Source organism: Microtus ochrogaster, chromosome 4 (assembly GCF_000317375.1).
Source record: "Microtus ochrogaster isolate Prairie Vole_2 chromosome 4, MicOch1.0, whole genome shotgun sequence".
In the NCBI taxonomy this organism is placed as follows: domain Eukaryota; kingdom Metazoa; phylum Chordata; class Mammalia; order Rodentia; family Cricetidae; genus Microtus; species Microtus ochrogaster.
Genome location: NC_022011.1, coordinates 53,286,563 through 53,305,594, shown reverse-complemented (window position 1 = coordinate 53,305,594; position 19,032 = coordinate 53,286,563). Strand labels below are relative to the sequence as shown.

The window sequence follows — 19,032 nt, the reverse complement described above, 5'->3', positions numbered from 1 at the left end:
AAAAAAAAAAAAACAAAAAAACAAAAAAAAAATTTTAACGAACCAAGTGTGGTCACAGGTGGTGGGCCGCAAGTGTAGTTCCAGCTACTGTGGAAACTGAGGCAGAGGCATAGCTCGAGCCTAGTTGTTCACAACCAGTCTGAGAGGTCAGATGCCCTGAGCATGGCCTACAGCAGAAGCGCTGGAACCCCAGGTGACTGCAGGCATAGCATGTCCCTTTACCACCAGGACCAGGCCATCTAACTTCATGGCTAAGATGTCTAAATTGACAACCCTGATTATCTCACTGAACTTCCAAGTTCAGCTGAAGGGCCTGGATCGAACCTGCCTCTTAGGGAAGATTTGGCATTTCAAAGAGACTCCCCAAGGCCAACACAAGTCCCGGTTTTTCAGCGAGGTGGCTGCCAGGCTCACCTGGATGGAGTATGGCTCCAGGAAGAGGTCCAGGTACGCGTCCTCCTCCTCCATGAGGGAGAGCCCACCAAGAAGAGCTGGGAACAAGCAAAGGGATCAGCGTCCAAGCAAATCAGAGGCGCTTTGGTGGAACCAGCCCAGCTTCGGGCCCTGATGACCTTTATCAGCCTCGGGCAGGACACAATGAGGTGGGTCTACCACCTGCACAGATGGCGTGAATGAGCTGAGGAACCAGGTGAGAGGCAGAGAAGGAGCTGATGAGCCTGGCGAGACACAGCTGGTGGCACCCAGAGGCAGAGAAGGGCTGCTGAGTTGGCTGGGGCACACCAGGCAGAGCCCCCACTGGCGCTCCCACCGCCACCACTGGGCCTGCACCCGTTGCCATGCTTCCAGGAGAGCAGCAGAAAGTTAGCGACGAACACTGTGAGAGAAAAAAAAAAATGCACTTTCTCTTACTCTTTTCCTTTTTCTCCTTCGGTCCTCTTTCCCTCCTTTTCCCCCTCCCTCTTCTCTTTGCATGCAGCTCAGGCTAGCCACAAACCGTCCCCCAGCCCCTGAGTGCTGGGATTACAGAGCATATCACCATTCGCGGATTTCTCTGATGTGGCATCTTTATTATATTTGTTTATCTCCGTTGATGTGTGCGTGTACATGTGGCGCCTCACAGAGATCACGTGATGGTCAGATGACCGCTTTCAGGAATAGATTCTCCCCTTCCAGCATGTGGAAGGAACTGGAGGCTCCAAATCGAGAGGAGCAAGCTTGGTGGCAAGCGTCCTTACCCGCTGAGCCCCCTTACCACCCAGATGTGACATTTCTGTTATTATTTTTTCACCGTCACACCTCAGGTAGCTTTTCACCAATCACAGGGAATTTACCGACAGCTGTGTCAGCCCAGGTAGCTTTTCAGCAGCTACAGGGAATTTACCTGCAGCTGGGGTATTCCACAGATAGGGTCCAGACAACGCAAGAAGATACTGCAAAACTCAATATCCAGTTGTTTTTTGCTGGGATTAAAAGATGGGTGTGCTTCCATTGAATCAGGGCTAGGCTAAGTGCTTCACATGTCTGGACTCGCTTAAGTGTCATGACAGAGCTGGGACTAAGCACCCTCCCCATCCTCCGCATTGCTGTGGATTGAATCCAGGGCCTCATGCACACCAGGCAAGCATTCTGTCACTGAGCTACACCCCAAGTCAATAAGCACCCCTGTTCAGTAGCTGAGTATACTGACTTATTTTTGTTTCAGAATTTATAATATTTTGTACTTTGGCAAAAAAAAAGATGAGAAATAGAAAAATTACAAACATTAGGGAAACAAGCTTTATCCAAGGATGTAAAGTTACTTTGTTTGCTTTGTCCTGTTTTCTTTAACTTTTGCTAATGGCAAGCTCTCTGTCTGAATTTCCGAGGAAGCAGAGTAATACCAGGCTAGGAGAACTGGCTTTGGATTTGGTGTCCCTGCACAGATGCGTGACTGATGGAGTTAGGTCCCTCTGAGCCGAAGTCTTTCTGTCTGTGAATAGAGAATATTTAAAGCAGTTGTCGCTGGGCATGGTGGCACACACCTGTCATCCAACACTTGGAAGGTTGAGAGAGGAGGATCATGAGTTTGAAAGCCAGCCAGAGTATTACAGAGTAATACTCTGTCTCAAATCAAGCGCACAGACAAACAGAACAACTGCCAAAAATAAAAAATAAAAATAAAAAATAACACGTGAAACTTTTGGTTCATTGCCTAACCATTCATGGGAGCACAGGGAATTCCAGATATATTTCTAGAAAACACACCATCTTACTAAAGCATATCATTTTCTTCATTCCAAGCATTAAAAAAAAAACCTGCAGTAGTTTCCGTACGGTGTTCGTAATAAAACACAAATTCCTAAGCATGGAATCAAAACCACAAAATCTCTCCAGAGTTCTGTGGTCTCCAGGCAACACCTCCGGTCTCTACCGCTCTCTAGCGCCCCCAGTGGACTCGCTGGGAAGTCACCTTCCAGGCCCCCTCCCTTGGGACTTCCTCCTAGTCCACTTCCACGTGGATCACCTTGATCTCCCATGACACAGTCATGGTGCCTTTTCTTCTGGGTGCCTGCATTATGACACTTGACTCAGTTCCGTCTGAACTTTGTTTCACCGTGTCCTGTATTTGAGCGCTTCTTCCTTCCACATGGAGCGGTCCTTGAGGAGTGTATGCCAGGCAGCCTTCCTAGACACCACCCTGCCTGGTAGAATTCCTATGTGACAGGAACACAGAGCGGTTCCTATGGTTTTTTTTGTTTTTTGTTGTTTTGTTGTTGTTGTTTTTTAGTGGCAGTTTGCTCACAGAGGGGCTACCAGGAAATAGCTGGGAAGCAATATCTAGACTCCTTCCTTCCTTCTGCCTTTTACCCGAGCAGCAGTAAAGACGGGGCTTCTGGGTCTCTGGATGCTTGTCTGTCTGCCTTTAGCCAGCTCCTAGCTGGAGAAGAAACAGAAATCCACCTACATCAGAGGCCAGCCAGGGCCCCTTCCTCCTCTGAATCAGTGGGTATTAAATCAAGCTGCCATCCGCTCACCCCAGAGACCCACAAAGCAGCAACTCATTACCCCAGCATAGAAAATCACGAGAGTGAGACCACAGATGGGCAGCTGGGTGACTGAGGGGCCGCCTTCTTTGGGAGGAGGTGGTGGGCCACGTAGCCTCCCATTGCTCATTACTTATACGATTCCATGAGAGTGAAATTGGGAGCCAGCTGTCAGCTTCCAGGTGTTTCTAACTTCTGCAGCTGGCTGTACTTAGCTCTCCTTTCATGGTTTAGTAAAGACAGGCTTGTTCCACATGCTGCAGGCAGTTGAGCTCCTTTCCCGAGGACCTTGAGAACTCTTGCACAAGGGCGCAGGAGCGAGTCCATGCCCCTTTTCCTCTCTGCTGCCACTTTCTAGATCTCCCCACTCAGCATTCTGCCTCCTACATGTCATCACCTTTGGGCATAACCCAAACACACTGGACTCTCCCACAAACTCCCAGTCCTTGAGGAGCCACTGTTCAATGGTGTGTGTGTGTGTGTGTGTGTGTGTGTGTGTGTGTGTGTTAATTAGGTTTCTAATGCTGTAAAGAAATACCATGACTATGGCAACTCATATAATGGAAAACATTTCAATGAAGAGACTCTTTTTTATAGTTCAAAGGTTCAGTTCATTACCATCATGGTAGGACGTGGCAGCACACAGGCAGACATGGTACTAGAGAAGATGAGAGTTCTACATCTTGCAGGCAATAGGAAACGAACTCAAACACTGGGTGGTATCCTGAGCAAAAGAGATCTCAAATCCTGCCCTGACAGTAACACACTTCTTCCAACGAGGCCACACCCACTTCAACAAAGCCACACCTCCTAATAGGGCCACTCCTTATGAGTTTATGGGGTCCAATTACACTCAAACTAACACTGTGTGTGTGTGTGTATATGTTTGTCTCTGTGTGTATGTATGTGTGTGTGAGTATGGTGTGTCTCTGTGTGTGTGGTGTGTGTCTTGTCTCTCTCTCTCTCTGTGTATGTGTCTGGAGGAGTGTATATTGTTGGACTCTAGCGTCCAAACACCGAGAAGGAGTCGCCCCCAGAGACCATCTCATACACACAGCTGATGCAAAAGCATGAGGATTTTATTAATTCTGTCATGACAGGGTCCCCTAGCATTCAGGAAGCCAAGGGACCCCGAATAGCAGGTACAGTCTACTTTTAAAGGGGCCACAGAAGCAAGGGGTGGTTGTTCTTTGACTATTCTGATTGGCTTATTCGAAAGGGCTATTACCAATAATTGACTGGAGAGCTGTTGCCAGATCAGATGAGGTAAGAGATCATTTTGACCCCGTTTCCCAGGGGACCGAACCAAAACATACGTATATCGGTAATTGTTCAGGAGCTGAGTATGTGCGAGTGTAGCTGTTTGGTCCTTGGTCCCCAGGGGAGGAGGGGAAGCACTATGGCACAGAGGCTGAGAGGATTCAGAATTGTCAAAAATGGCTTCAGGATTGTCTTAAAGTCTTACAATGTGTGTGTGTGTGTGTGTGTGTGTGTGTGTGTGTGTGTGTGTGTGTGTTGTTGTTGTTGTTTTTGTAGGTTTCACAGTTAAGAGTTGTTTTGACTGTCAGAAGAAACTTTGGACTTTTGAACCAAGTTGGAACTGTTAAGATGCTGAGAGTTTTAAGATGGATTTTTACATTGCACAATGAACATGAGACTTTAGTGGCCGGGAGTGGGTGTTAGAATTCAACATAATGTGTTTCAGCGTCATATTGACAGACAAGGAGCAAACTTGAGATGGATCATGTTAATTGTCAACTGGATGTAGACACACCTAGGAGATACACCTTTGGAGACGTTTGTCAGGCTGCTCCAGAGAGGCTAAACTGAGGGAATTAAGATTGACTCTGAATACGGGTGCTACACTCAATGTCCTGAAACCATGGGATGAATGAAAATGGAAAAAGTAGAAATCCAGCTGAGTTCCAGTTTTCCCTGCTCACTGCAATGTGAGAAGGCGAGGATTCGCATGAGAGCTGCTTCTGCTTTGAGCATTCCCTGCCGTACAGCACTGTAAGCTCAAACATGAGCCAATAAGAAAGTCTTTTCTCCTTTAAGTAGCTTCCTTCTATGTATTTGGTTACCGCAAAGAGAAAAGAAACATCTCTGCAAACCTGAAGACTCAATAAGTTAATTTCTTAGTTTTCATATGTGAAGTGACATCAGTCCTTGCTCCACTTCCTTCACTGTGTTGTCCTAGACCAATGCTGAGATCCAGTTGAAGATGGTTTGCTTGTTTACTCTTTAGCCCAGGCTGGCCTGGAATTTACCTTATTGCCCAGGCTATCCTTTAACTCATGATCATCTTGCCTCAGCCTTCCTAGTGATGGGATTGCAACCATGAGCCACCATATCTGGATATTAGGAATTAAGCTTTTTGTGATCTCTGTAAACTTGGCTTTTTGTGAGAGCTTGTAAATGTGTTGTTTTTGTTAGACAAAAATCATGCTATTTTAGAGAATTATCAAGCTATGCAAAAGCTCAGGTAATATTTCCAACTTTGCTGGCCAGTTACTCAACTCTCTCTCTTTCTCTCTCTGTCTATCTCTATCTCATCAGCCCTCCTATAGCATCTTTAAAGCAGCTATGGATGATAAGTTAACAAGGACACAACTATTTCCTAATAAAATTTTAACAAAAAAAGAAGCAGAATTTGCACATGGGCTTTCTAGCCCCAGGTCTAGAGCTCTGTACTTTGAAACTATTTCATTTTTATAAAATACTTAGAAAAGACCCACAGAAATGTGTTCACAGTCCATATGTTGACACTGAAAACCATCATTTGGAAAACACTGCTTTGGTGGAGAGGTAGGTAGAATGGTGCAGTCTACCTCAAAAGCCTCCCTGGATGCAGTGAGCATTTCCAGAGATCAAGGCTGACTGCCTCTTCAGTACTAATGGTATTCTGAGGTGATAGCTGGCTGTGACAGATCCTCTTCCTGTCAACACAGACCCTGTACCCCATCCTCCCTCCTATTTCATCAACATTGAGAACATCTGATTTGGAGAATAACTCTGATGTGGGATTCCCCTCTGTATGATGCAATTAATAAAGAAACTGCTTTGCACCTGTAGCAGGGCGGAACAGAGGCACACAAGGAAAACTAAACTGAATGATGGGAAAAAGAAGACAAAGTCAGGGAGATGACATGTAGCTCCACCAGAGACAGACGCTGGAACTTTACCCAGTAAGCCATAGCCATGTGGCGATACACAGAGTAATAGAAATTGGTTAAATTAAGATGTTAAGAGTTAGCCAAAATTAAAAAAAAAAAAAAAAAGAAGCTAGAGCTAATGGGCCAAGCAGTGATTTAATTAATACAGTTTCTGTGTGGTTATTTCAGGAGTCTGGGTGGCCGGGAAAAGAACAAGCGGCCTCCTACTACAGAACTCAGAAATAAAAAAAGGACCTCAGTGACTGGGGAAAAGACGAGCCCCAGTGCTACTCAGGTCAGATATTTGGAAAAATCATGTAAGAGACAAAGTACAACTCTGAAAGTAGGCACTTGCTAGTTCTGTGCCTGGTTGGAGTTCTTCACCTCAGGTTTTGCATGGCTGGTATACCTTAGAGCATCCCCAGCTGATGAGTTAGACAAGAGAAGTCCTGGAAGGGAAAAGAAAGATTTGCTTCATGTACCCAACTGCTCAGGTGATAGACATGAATCGTTTTCACCCAGAGGCTTGAGGCCTTAGGCGCATCCACAAAAGAGACAGCTCTATATTCTTCTAATGAATCTTTCACCATCCATCCTGCCCAGGCCCATGATGGGGCCCAATGGTACCCAATGGTGGGAGGGCTTTCTGAGGCAGGTTGAAATTTTCACGGAGGAAGAAACCTGGGTGTCACCTCAAAGATGGCAATGAGAGGAGACTTTTGGTCACATGACTTGTCCAATGTGTGGAATGCGAAAGATAAGACCTGCAATTTGTCACAGGCTAACCCTATGGCTAATGCATCTCTGTTTTACAAATATTTACATAGCTGTCTTTCTGCTGTGTCTTATTTCACCCTGGAAAATCCCACTTGATTATCTTCATCGTCTCTTCCCATAGAGCCAGTCAGAAATTTTCTGGAGACAGGTTCAAGTCCTCTGTGACCTTCACTCATTCAAGTGAGGTTTCTGGATAGAGCAAGGGCATCTTAGACTAGGTACATCTAAGGGTTCTTGGGTGAGCTGGGGGGTTTTCTTTCACAAAGATTAATCCTATCAGGAGAGAATAAGAAAGATGAGCTGAAGGTGGGCCTTTGTAGAAGGGGCAGAAGATGCGTATCCACTAAATGCAATCCAGTACAGGGAAAGCAGGCTTGGAGCTCAGGGACCATCTGAACATTGATCTTTCGAAGGAAGCAACAACCTGGCCTTCTCTCAACTCTGCTGAAAGGGAAGAGCGTGCCCAGCAGAGGGTGCCTCTGAGTGTTCACTGCCGCCATTTTGGAGTCAGAACCTTGATATGCTGCCTTGTGTACCTTACAACAACCCAGGAAGAGATTATTAATATCCCATTATCCAGGTGGTAAAGCCAGAGGGAAGTTTGTGGTTTGAAAGAAGATAACCCCCATAAGCTCATAGGGAGTGGCACTATTAGGAGGTGTGACCTTCTTGGAGTGGGCATGGCCTTGTTGGAGAAAGAACTTCACTAGAGGTTGGGTTTTTTAGGTCTCAGAAGCTCAAGTAAATTCACTTCCTGTTGCATGTGGATTAGGATGTAGAACTCTCCGCTCTTCTTTAGACCCATATCTGCCTGCATGCCACCACACTTTGCACCAGGATGATAATGAATAAACCTCTGAACAGTAAGTTGCCATGGTCAAAGTATCTCTACACAGCAGTAAAACCCTAACTAAGACAGGGAGTTACCTGACCCAGGTGAGATGTTAAGAACATCTGTTTTGGAAGATAACTATCACAGAATTATGTGGGAATGCCAAGTCTCATTTCTTCCCAGGTCAAATGATAATGAGGACCAAGGGAGCTAGGAACGTAAAGATGCCTGGCTCCTTCCCATTCCTGTATGGGGAGGCTGCTGTCATTCCTCCACTGTTGTGTCCCTGGTGACTGTTACTGCTGCTGCTGTAGATGCTTTTGTTTTTAATTGTAAGGTTGTTGGATCCTGACTTGTGTCGTGCTCCACCTGGGTAGAATCCACTTTACCTACCTATTGGGTCTATTCTGATGCCTCCTTGTCAGTGTTGTGATCTCTTTGATATACAAGTTTCTCAAAATGTAGCTCTCAGATCACCAGCAGCAACAGCTCTTAGAAACATATTGAGGATGTAAATTCTAAATCCCCAACATAGACCATGGACCTCCTGCATCAGAAACTCTTGGATTCAGGCTCAAGAGTCCGTTTTATATATGAGCTTCTAGGTTATAGTGATACACACAAAAGTCTAAGAAGACTACCCTATAGGAAATAATAATAATCACCAGAGCCTGAAAAGCATGCCTGCCTCAACCTTGGCCTTGGGAAGGAAGTTTAAAGAAGAGAATAGGGGCCAGAGAGTGAGAATACTGCTACTATACAGGCCCATAATGGTGAGGCCCAGTCACGACACAATGATTGAAAGACAAAGTGAAAGCAAAAGCAGGTTTAAGAGACACTATTTAGGAGGTAGAAAAGCACAGTACTGGTACTTCCAAGGCAATGTCTGGTCTCAAATTAGACCATCTAAATATGACATATTCGTATGACCCAATAGGTATGGTGGAGCCTAGGCATTCATGGTCTGTATATATTACATTCTCAGTGCTCAGTGTACAGCCAAGGTTAAAAACTATTGTTTTAGGTCAGACCACTCAAAGGCTGACTTCAGTGTATCATGGGACCTTGGCGAGAACCAGGAAAACAGAACCTCAGCCCAACCAGACCTACCAATTACAATCTGCAGGTGATTCAGGGCATAGTAAAAGGTAGGAAGTGGAAAGGCTTAGTTTAGCTCAGGAACTCAATCAACCTGCACCTGCCTTGTGAATTCGGACTCTCTGGGACCAGAAAAGGTTTCAAGGAGAGTCTAGCATAAGCCAGTGCTGAGAGGCTCAGATCTCCTCTGACCCATATCACTGTAACGAGTTAGGCTCTTTCGTAGTGATAAAGCATTTCCAACATGTACAAGTCTCTAGGTTTAATGCCAGCCCTGCAAAATAAATAAACAAAAAAATTAAAAAAACATGTTTCCCAACCATACTGTAAAATATAGACTTTGTTTTGATAATTCCTACCACACACCGAAGGTCTTTCATACATTGTCTGGTTTATTTGAAAAGTCAACACCTAACCTCACTATTTTGCCAATTTAAACTTCTCTGTGTTAGCTCTTTGGTTTGTAATGAGAGAATTAGCATGGTTATTTTTTAAAAAAAAATAATAACCAATGACATGGTTTAACCAACTGAGAAATTAAATAAGTGCTATCTGAATGAAGCATGGATTGAAATGCAATGATTTTTTTCCTTCAAATGAACCAGTTTAGAATGTGATTAAATCGATGTGGTTTAAAAATGCTAAGTGGCTATTAATAAAATGTTTGTTAAGTGAATTAACCCAATGCTGTAAAAAATTCAAAAAAATTAAACTTTACTTAGTTCTTTGTGAGGACATGGTCTGAGGCCTTTGGTGGATTCCTGAAGCTGTGGAAAACATCAATAGTTAAATGCTGAATCTCTGTGAGGGCATCATCTAAGCCTACCATAATTCCTGAAGCTGTGGGTAGTACCAATAGTTAACCCCTCTTTCTTTGTGAGGACATGGTCTAAGGCCTATGAAGGATGCTTGACTCTGTGATGTGTCAGCCGTTAAACTCTCCTCTATTGGGGACATGGTGGAAAGCCTATAGTGGGTACTATCCACATTTAAACTTTCCTTCTGTGTGGGGAACACGGCCCTAGTCCTACGGTAGAGGCATTAAGTGTGGATTATCTACAGTTAAACTCTCCTCTGTGAGGAATTTGTCTGAGGTCTATGATGGAAGCTTTGATCTGTGGATACTATCATCGGTTAAATTCTATGTCACTGTGAGGACATGCTCTAAACTCTATGGTGGCTTTCTGAAACTATGGCTAGTACCGACAGGTTAAAGGTCCTTGTCACCGAGGGCATGCTATAAAGCCTACTGTAGATAAGCTAAGTTGTGGATAATATCAACAGCGAAACTCTCCTTATCTAAGAGGATATGGTACAAGGCCACAATGGATGCCTCAATTAATGGGTAGTGGATGGTATCAACAGTTAAACTATCCTTCTCGATGACGAAAATCTAGTCTAAGGACTACAGTGGATGTCTGAAGCTGCGGATAGTATCAACAGGTAAACGCTCCTTGTCTGTGAGGATGGTGTAAGGCCTCTGATGGATGCTGGAGCTGTGAATAGTATCAAATCCTATACTTGCTGCTAGGCTTTTTTTTTCTATGTTTGCGTACCTGTTACAAAGTTCAGTTTTTCAGCGGACACGTTATAACCTGTCATGTATTTCAGCAACTTCAGCATCTAAGCTACCCTCCTTTCCTACAACATAGAAAATGCAAAGGCAGCACGTTATAGCTTTCTTTGGTGTTGTCTGATCCCTGAGAGTGACAGCATCACTGAGGACTCTAGGACTGTGGGGCTGTTATGAAGTTCAGTAAGGGGCTAGTTGAACACAAGCCCTGGGTACCGTGAGAATAGAGCCAACAATTGAGACAACTAATAAGTAAGCAAAGCATATACAACACAGATACACTGGAATGATTCCTAAGTTAGGGGATGTGAGATTTCATCACTGTATACAAAGAAATGCATGAGTTATCTATTTCTGGAATTTTCCATTTAAATATTATACTGTATTCATAATAATACAAGATGGAATGTTTAGTTTGTTATTATTATTTTCATTGAAATGTTAAATCTTGGTTTTCATCAAGGTCTGTTTGCTTTCATTTTGGTGTTAAACTTGGACTTTTTAAACTCTAAGCCAGTGAATGAGTCAAGAGTAACTAAGCTAATATAAGCATCAATATTTTCAGCTGGATGGTGATTGCTATTGCTCACTAATTGATAAAGGCACAGCCGGAGACTGGGTAAATAGCTGACATTTAGGTAACACACATAGGGTCTGTCTTTCTAACAGATACAGAATGGCAGATAACAGAGGGACATGAGATCTTCTTCAGACTGGTCCTAGTAGCAGACAAAAGCTTCTGAATAGCCAGGAATCTTCTACACCAAAGTATTAAATATATTACATGCATCCCTCAAAGTTAAATGCACACTGCCTTCTCCTCTCCAACTCTGAGCCCCTGCTTCAAGTTCCCAGTCTGATTGTTTTCCCTGCTTGTGATCCTGCAGAGGACTGGAGCTAGATTCATCTGACTGACTGGAATGCCCCACTGAGGGACAAGGGCCCTGCTGCTTGCCCTCAGGTCTCCCTGATTCCGGTTCTGCCTGCCACCTACTCCAGACCCTTTGGTCTTCTCCTCTTCCCATCTTTTCATACTTGATGTTCCCCCTTCTCCCTGGGAAGACTCATCAGAAGAGCCTTGCCATGCTCCAAAGCCCTGGGGCTCCCCCAGAAACTTTTGTGTTTGCACTTGCGCCTTGGTGAGTTTCTCTAGCGTCCACCTAACGCCCACATTCTGTGTGACTAATCCGAAAGCCTGCATCATCACTCCAGCCATCTCCTGGGAGAAATAACTCACCGCCATGCTGGCTATGTCATGGAGTATAGACTCATCCAGAGGCGACCAAATTCGTTTCAGAAAATAGGAAATCCCTTTGAGGTTTGTGGGTGTTTTTCACTATAAAGTTATTTCAACCTAGAAATTTCCAAATTAACTATAAACACTTTAAAGAAATAAATGACACACACAATAAAAATCAAATCCCCGGGCTTGCTGATTGAAGGTAGCATTTATAAGGAGAATTATTTATTTCTATTTGTTGATTGGTGTCAGGCTGAAACCAAATTCTGCTGTCAGAGCTGATCTGGCTGTTGTCCTATTGCGTTTTTCAGTCTTCAAACTCACTGACATCCACATTGGCACTTACAAATTCAAAGTGGGTGTTTTTCTGTTTCCCCAGCTCCTTCGTCATCCCTACAGGTTGCCGGGGTGTACTGCAGGTGCAGATAAAGTACCCTCGATTAGCAGCTGATTCCAGGGTGTAGTAGGAGCCAGCCTTTTCCTTCAGGAAGGTGAAGGGCAGGACCTTCTTAGAGCTCAGGTTCGACAAATCTCTCATTTTCTTTTGGAAATACAAAGGAGAATTCATTAGTAGCTGCTACAGTTTGGATCTAGAATGTACCCCCAAAGGCCTACATGTCAAAGCCTTGATCCTCATCTTGGAGCTACTGGGAGGCAATGACTACATTAAGAGGGGCTTAGTCGTTGGGCAGTGTGCCCTCAAAGGGAATGGTGGGACCTCGACCCCTTCTTCCTCTTTTGCATCCTAACCATTAAATGAGCAGTCTGCAGTCCCCACTCCTGTGCACTTCCGCTGTGGTATACCAAAGGCCCCGGAGCATCAGGGTCAGTTAGCCAAGATGTGAACCAAAATCTTAGGTACTTGTTACTGTGACTGAGAAGTGGCTAACACAAGACCAGGCTACTTTTGTGGAGAAAGAAGCAATTTCAGGGTGATCATAGCAATAAGGATTTCTACTTCCCTGGGTGGTAGGATGGGGGAGATCTTCTTAGCTCTTACCTTTAATTCTAATGAGGGGCACTTTGATTTTCTGCAGCAGAGGAAGCGTTTTCCCTTACATACGGCCAAAGTAATCCGATTTGCCTTTGCACTCCTGAGTGTTCTCATGGGTAAGGCTGACACATAAAAGACCTCTAGGAAAAGAAAACTGGGTCAGCTCTGGAATGAAAACCTTGTTTTTTTCCCCCCTTCCTTTTCTTTTTTTTTTTTTCCTGTTGAAGTTTTAGGCATAACAAGCTTGATAAATCCTCATACTCACATTGATTCAGAAACCTAGAACATTCTATTTCTCAGAATCTCCCCCTCTCTGGTTTTCAACCCCTCACCTGTCTGCAGAGACTTATTTTGGGTGGGGGACACCATTTGGTTCCCTCTATCACCTCACTCATTCATTCATGCTCATCCCTGGTTCCAAACTCACCCCCTCTTCCTCCTTTTAAGAAGGGGAGGAAGCCAGGCAGTGATAGAGCACATCTTTAATCCCAGCACTCTGGAGGCAGAGACAGGAGGATCTCTATGAGTGTCAGGGCAGCCTGGTCTACAGAGTGAGTTCCAGGACAGCCAGGATTACACAGAGAAACCCTGTCTCAAAAAAAATAAATAAATAAAAGGAGGAGGAGCTGAGCAATCCCCTGGAGTGGGGCAGGGCCCAGATTCACAGGCTGTAGGGGAGCACATATCATCTCTATTGGGTAGAAAAAATTTGAGGGTCACCTCCACGTCTGCCGCACTTGTCTGGAACCGCCACCAGGGTGCCGCCTTCCAGGACGAGGATCTGATGGTTTGGGTCGCGAATAAAATGTTTATATGGGGAAGATGGCTTAATACTTGGACCTGAAAAACAAAACAGGAACAGAGGTTACAAATAATGAACCAATCTGAGTCCAGCTATAAATCTTTGCTTCATGCTTCAGGCTCAGACACTATATAGTCCTCTTGTTATTTTTTTTTTTACCCCAACTCACTGATACAGGAACTTTGGACCCTTTGGGGCAGTGAGACTATGCTGACTCAGAAACAATCACCTCTCTTCAATCGTTCACAAGATAAGTTACTAAATTTTTCCAAATATTACTTTGCAGACCAATAAAAATAGGGATTAGACAAGGTAACTCTCACGGGGTTGGTATGAAGAGTGGGGGCACTGTAAGGGCTCCTCATTCCAAGTAGTCATGGTATTGAGAATTTGCTTGTCTGAATCCTCTCCCTGCTGGGCCGGTGCCCTCAGCTGTGCCCTAATGCCATGGATTTCTGTCCTTTCAAGTGGTGAGGACAATAGAAGGATGGGGGTGAGAGAGTAGGGCAGGAGGCAGCCAGAAGCAGCAACTCCGTGTCAGAAAGGGCATGGCAATGGGAGGTTGCCAGAGGGAGATACCTGCATTTATTGAGACTCTCTATGTGTGCAGGGACAAGCTGCGGCTGGGGCTGGGGATTTGTCTGAATATGGATTTACTACGGACAGAGAACTTGTTCATGTTGCCATCTCTATTAGAGTGGATGAGTTGTCCATGAGTGACAGAGGTCAGATTTTACGTGATAGATGAGTATGAGCCCAATACAGGGCTGATGATGGAATCTACTTAGCAGATGGTAGGTCGTCAGTTGTGCTCTATGATTGTGTGTTATATGCATACAGTCATACACACCTGGGCTTTTCCCTTGCCTCATAAACACGATGCCTTCAACTGGCACCCCCAATTTGGACTCTCCTCCCAATTGTCTTCTGCCCATACCTTGCCTACCCTGCGATTTATACTCAGCCTGCCATGCGGTTTGGACTTCATTGAAATCTAACCTTTCACTGGGGCACCGAGTTGTGTGTTGATTTTCAGAGTTTATTTTATCTGAAAAGCTAAAGAGTGTGAAGTTATAAAGGAAAGGAAACGTGCCACACTGCATATGACTTAGATGTCATCAGAAAGAGTTGCTTCCTTTGTTGAGGATGCTGAAGAGCCGACCACCCCGCCCCGTCACCCCAAGATCCCTTGGAAAATCACCTGCATGGTTGGAAATCGTAGCAACAGGGTTGGGATCTGACAGTAGAGGGCAATTTGCTGTTGAAACAAAGACAAGAGATTAGCACGTCAATTCCATGAGCTGGGAGATCAGAGTTCATTGAACTCTGGGATGATTTCATTCCTAACGTCTACAGTTTCTACATCATTTATAAGCACATATGCTGAAGGCATGCAAATGCTTTTTAAAGAAATTCTACATCCGTTAACTTTTTGAGGTTCCAGATTCAACAACATGAAGTAAGATTATTTTATAGCATGAATTTGCAGATATATTTTCTCAAAATATTTTAATAAGAATCACAAAAATTGGGTGCTGGAGAAAGTGTTGGTTTCTCTTCCAGAGTATCTGAATTCAATTCTCAGCACCCACGAGTAGGCTCATTACTGTGGGTAAGGCCAGTCCCAGGGGGATTGATTGCCCTCTTATGGCCTGCACAGACATTGCATACCCATGGTGCACTGATGTATTTGTAGGCAAAACACCCATACACATAATAAATTTAAAAATAAAGATTTAAAAATAATTTTCTAAATCACAGGAACATTTATAATTTATTGACCTAGCCAGATCCCTCTTGTCTGATGCCTGTGTTTGTTCATTTGCTTTTAAAGAAGAAAATCTGAAGGCGGCCAGATGATCTACTGGAAAAACAGTGCTTCAAAATTCATCTGAACATATGTATCAAAACTTGATTTGAAGGACCAGCAAGGTGTCTCAGTGGGTAAAGGCACTTGCTGCCAAGTCTGGTGACCTGAATTTGATCCCTGGGTTTTGTAGTAGAAGAGAACTGAGTCCCAAAAATTGTCCTCCAACCTCCACCCATGCACCATGGCACCTGTCCTCCTGTCCAGTAATTAAATACAATGTAAAAATAATAACAAAAATCCTGTGTCTGCTAATGATATGCCTGAGATCCTGAACTCTAACATGTCTATCTCCATCAGTGTCCTGCCGCTCAGATGTCTTGTAGGCTGGTCAGAGAAAGCATGACTTCTGTGGAAAGGTTTAAGTACAGTTCCCTGTGTTTGGAGACCCCATGTTGAGACCAGGAATGGGTTTCTTACCTTTTGTCTCTGTATGGGGTTCATCCTGGTCTCTGTGGCACGTGGGGGACATTTTCGCATCTGAGCAGCTGGGTGAGGATGCCATAGCCTGAGCAGAGAGTGAACACAGTGGGAGAGGGAAGGGAAGGCAAAGCCAGCGTGCACAGGAGAATTTTGACTAAGGAAACTTTCAACCCTCGAAAGCCTCCTCACATCCTTGATACCTGAAGGACATAGCCCCGACTCCACTTTGAAATGCTGCCTCAATGCCACCACGCCAGCTTCATTCCCATTCATAGAGTAATTCTAGTTTAATTTTACTTACAAAGGTAATTCTGGGTTTTCTTTTAAATAAACATATACTTTCAGGCATTTGGTATATTGTATTTTCCATATAAGTTTACTTTCCAGGAACCATGCAGTTCTGAGTCAGTGACCTGGAGAGTCCTGAAATCCTATATTTTTAATATCTTCATAATGCTGCTGCTGATGGTGGTGGTGGTAGATCAGAGGTCACACTGGGAAGGCAGCAAGGCTCTAAAATACCCAACTACTGGTGAGTGTCCTGGAATAGATCAGACTCACGATCACACTCGCGTTGTAGGGTCCAAATCGCACTTCTTTAGAGCTAAATAGTATATTGTAGTTTAACAACAACAACAACTTTGGCAATCCTGAATAATAACAGAACTGCTGGAGGTGTCACCACTCCCAATTTCAAGTTGTTTTACAGGGCTATAGTGATTAAAAAGAAAACAGCATGGTATTGGCACAAAACAGATGAGATCATCAATGGAATTGCATTAAAAACACAGATATAAACCTGCACACCTATAGAAACCTGATTTTTTTTTTTGAAGAACCCAGAAACACACTTTGGAAAAGGGGCATCTTTAATAAATGGTGTTGGTCAAACTGGATGCGTGTAAAAGAATCCAAATAGATCTACCTCAAGACCCAGCTATACTGCTCATGGGTATATACCAAAAAGATGCTCCATCCTACCCCAGAGACATTTGCTCAACCATGTTCAGTGCTGCTCTATTCATAATACCCAGAAATTGGAAACAATTTCAACACTTCTTTAGAGCTAAATAGTATATTGTAGTTTAACAACAATAACAACTTTGGCAATCCTGAATAATAACAGAACTGCTGGAGGTGTCACCACTCCCAATTTCAAGTTGTTTTACAGGGCTATAGTGATTAAAAAGAAAATAGCATGGTATTGGCACAAAACAGATGAGATCAACAGATGAATGGATAAAGAAAATGTTTCATTTATACGATGGAGCATTACTAGGACATTTTAAAAAATGTAAATCAGGAAATTTCAGGCAAATGGATAGAAGTAGAGTGAGGTAACCCAGACCCAGAAAGACAAATACGAAAAACATGCCACATATTTGCTTATCTCTGAATATTAGCTGTTAAGTCACTGATAACCAAGCTACAATCTGTAGTACCAGAGGTTAAGTATAGAATAAAGGATTGTGGGGTACAGATAGATCTCATTAGGAAAAGGAAATAGAATAGATAGTTATGGATGGATGGTGGTGGGGCTGGAACAGAGTGGGAGGGGAAGAGGTGGGAAGGAGGGAATATGGAAACACAGCTAAAATAACGGGCCATTTGAGGGGCAATATGGGAACCTAAGACAGTAGAAGCTTCCTACAATATATACATGTATCAAGATGATCTGAATAAATTGCCAAATATGGGGGAGAGAGAGTCCCAGCTGGCAATCTCTTGTCACCAAATGATGCTTCTAGTACTAGGATTTGGTTACCTCTGAAAGTCGTTGGCCAAAGGGGTCCCAAACAACCCAAGTTGTCAATATACTATATACTATAGGTTGCTCTCTACAAAGTGACAGCAAGGCCCCATTGCTGAAGACATCTATACAACTCATTGAACATGGAAAAAATTGAGCTGGTACCTATGTAGAGCCTTCACCCTTACAGTCCAGCATCTTTGGTACAGGAAGGTACTCTGCATGCTACCAAAAAAATAAATGTAAACTCCAAGCCCTTTGATCTACAGTGGTGTCCTGCCTGCAAGATATGCTAGGCCAAAGGTGGCACAAAGTTTGTACCACCAATTTCTTTAAAAGAGAAAAGAAAGAAGGAAGGAAGGAAGGAAGGAAGGAAGGAAGGAAGGAAGGAAGGAAGGAAGGAAGGGTGAAATGACTCCTAATGATATTCTGCTATACTCAGATTAGTGCCTTGGTCAGCCATCATCAGAGAAGCTTTCTCCTGCAGCAGATGGGAACAAATACAGAGGCCCCCACCCAGACATTATGATGCAGGAAGTGAGAGACTTTGGAACATCTAGCCCCAAACTGGATATCTCTATCAAATCCCTTCTCTCTGGGCTCAGTGAATCCCACAAAAGAGGAGGCAGAAAGATTGTCAGAACCAGAGGTATGGAGAACACCAAGAAAACAATACCTTCTAAATCAACATGATCGAAGTTCATATGAACTCACAGAGACTGAGTCAGCATGCAGAGGGCCGTTATGGGTCTGTGCCAGGTCATCTGCATATATATTATGGCTTCCAGTTCAGTGTTTTATGGGATTCCTGAGTGTTTGAACAAGAGGGTCTCTGACTCTTGAGCCTTCTCCTGGGCTCTTTTACTTCTGCTTGTTTGTTTTGTCAAACTCATTTTTGTTTATCTTATTATATCTTATTATAAAAATAAATTAAAATTTTTTTTAAATCTTTGGCATGTGTGAGCCAACAAATTCTCATCATGAGACTGCAAAGAACATGAAGAGCGTAAAAGAACTGGAATTGAGAATTGTCCCTAGTTTTAGAGTTAGGATCACATGGCTGAGACATTCAAATCCAGGTCCTTAATGCTTTTTTGACAATACAGCAACTCCTTTTGGCTACCGTATATAAATGTTTACACAAGCTATCAAAGTTCCCTGGCCTCCTAAGGACTCCCAAGGATGTTGGTGACTACTGGGGACACAGTTAAGCTCACAGATAAGCCCTAGGCCAAGCAGGAATGTTAAACGTGCAGAGTAGTCTCTTCAAAGGAAGAAATATGTAACCTATTTTCTGCCCAGAGGCTGGGAATGGGGGTGGCTAGTAGCCTAGGTGACCTCCATGCTCTCTATAGGGCCAGGCCACACCTGACCTCCCAGGCCCTAATAAACAGGACTGAAGGTGATTACTAGCCTAGTGATCTTTGTGCTACCTGTATGACCAAGTCCATACAAGATCCTCCCCTCGGTCTTCAAGATGAACAAGTAGTCTAACTACAAAGCCCTACTTAGTATAAGTGGTGGCATGTACTTTGAA

The 19,032-nt window shown here is 43.8% G+C and overlaps 2 protein-coding genes across 2 annotated transcripts in view; both read right to left on the bottom strand.

Moving 5' to 3' along the window:
* Positions 1–10,469, bottom strand: part of Tbpl2 (TATA-box binding protein like 2) — a 33,189-nt gene extending 22,720 nt beyond the window's left edge. The window contains exons 1-2 of the mRNA XM_005346746.2: positions 10,403–10,469; positions 415–491 (exon numbers count right to left, since the gene is read on the bottom strand). Coding sequence (XP_005346803.1) covers positions 415–491; positions 10,403–10,469 — 144 coding nt within the window. The remainder of the gene's footprint in view (positions 1–414; positions 492–10,402) is intronic.
* A 1,497-nt stretch (positions 10,470–11,966) lies between these two features.
* LOC101996567 (interleukin-37-like) lies at positions 11,967–15,794 on the bottom strand. The gene is made up of 5 exons (XM_005346745.1): positions 15,743–15,794; positions 14,657–14,713; positions 13,374–13,493; positions 12,660–12,793; positions 11,967–12,200 (listed from the first exon to the last, which is right to left on the bottom strand). The coding sequence occupies exons 1-5, from the start codon at positions 15,792–15,794 to the stop codon at positions 11,967–11,969; spliced, it is 597 nt and encodes a 198-aa protein (XP_005346802.1).
* Between the last annotated feature and the right edge of the window lie 3,238 nt (positions 15,795–19,032).

Bases quoted from the DNA above. Each gene is read 5' to 3' on its own strand.
- LOC101996567 (XM_005346745.1), bottom strand. From the start codon at position 15,794: ATGTCCCCCACGTGCCACAGAGACCAGGATGAACCCCATACAGAGACA. The intron at 14,714-15,742 runs GTAAGAAACCCA...TTGTTTCAACAG, and splicing joins ACCCCATACAGAGACAAAAG to CAAATTGCCCTCTACTGTCA. The intron at 12,794-13,373 runs GTGACCCTCAAA...TTCTTTTCCTAG, and splicing joins CAAGTGCGGCAGACGTGGAG to AGGTCTTTTATGTGTCAGCC.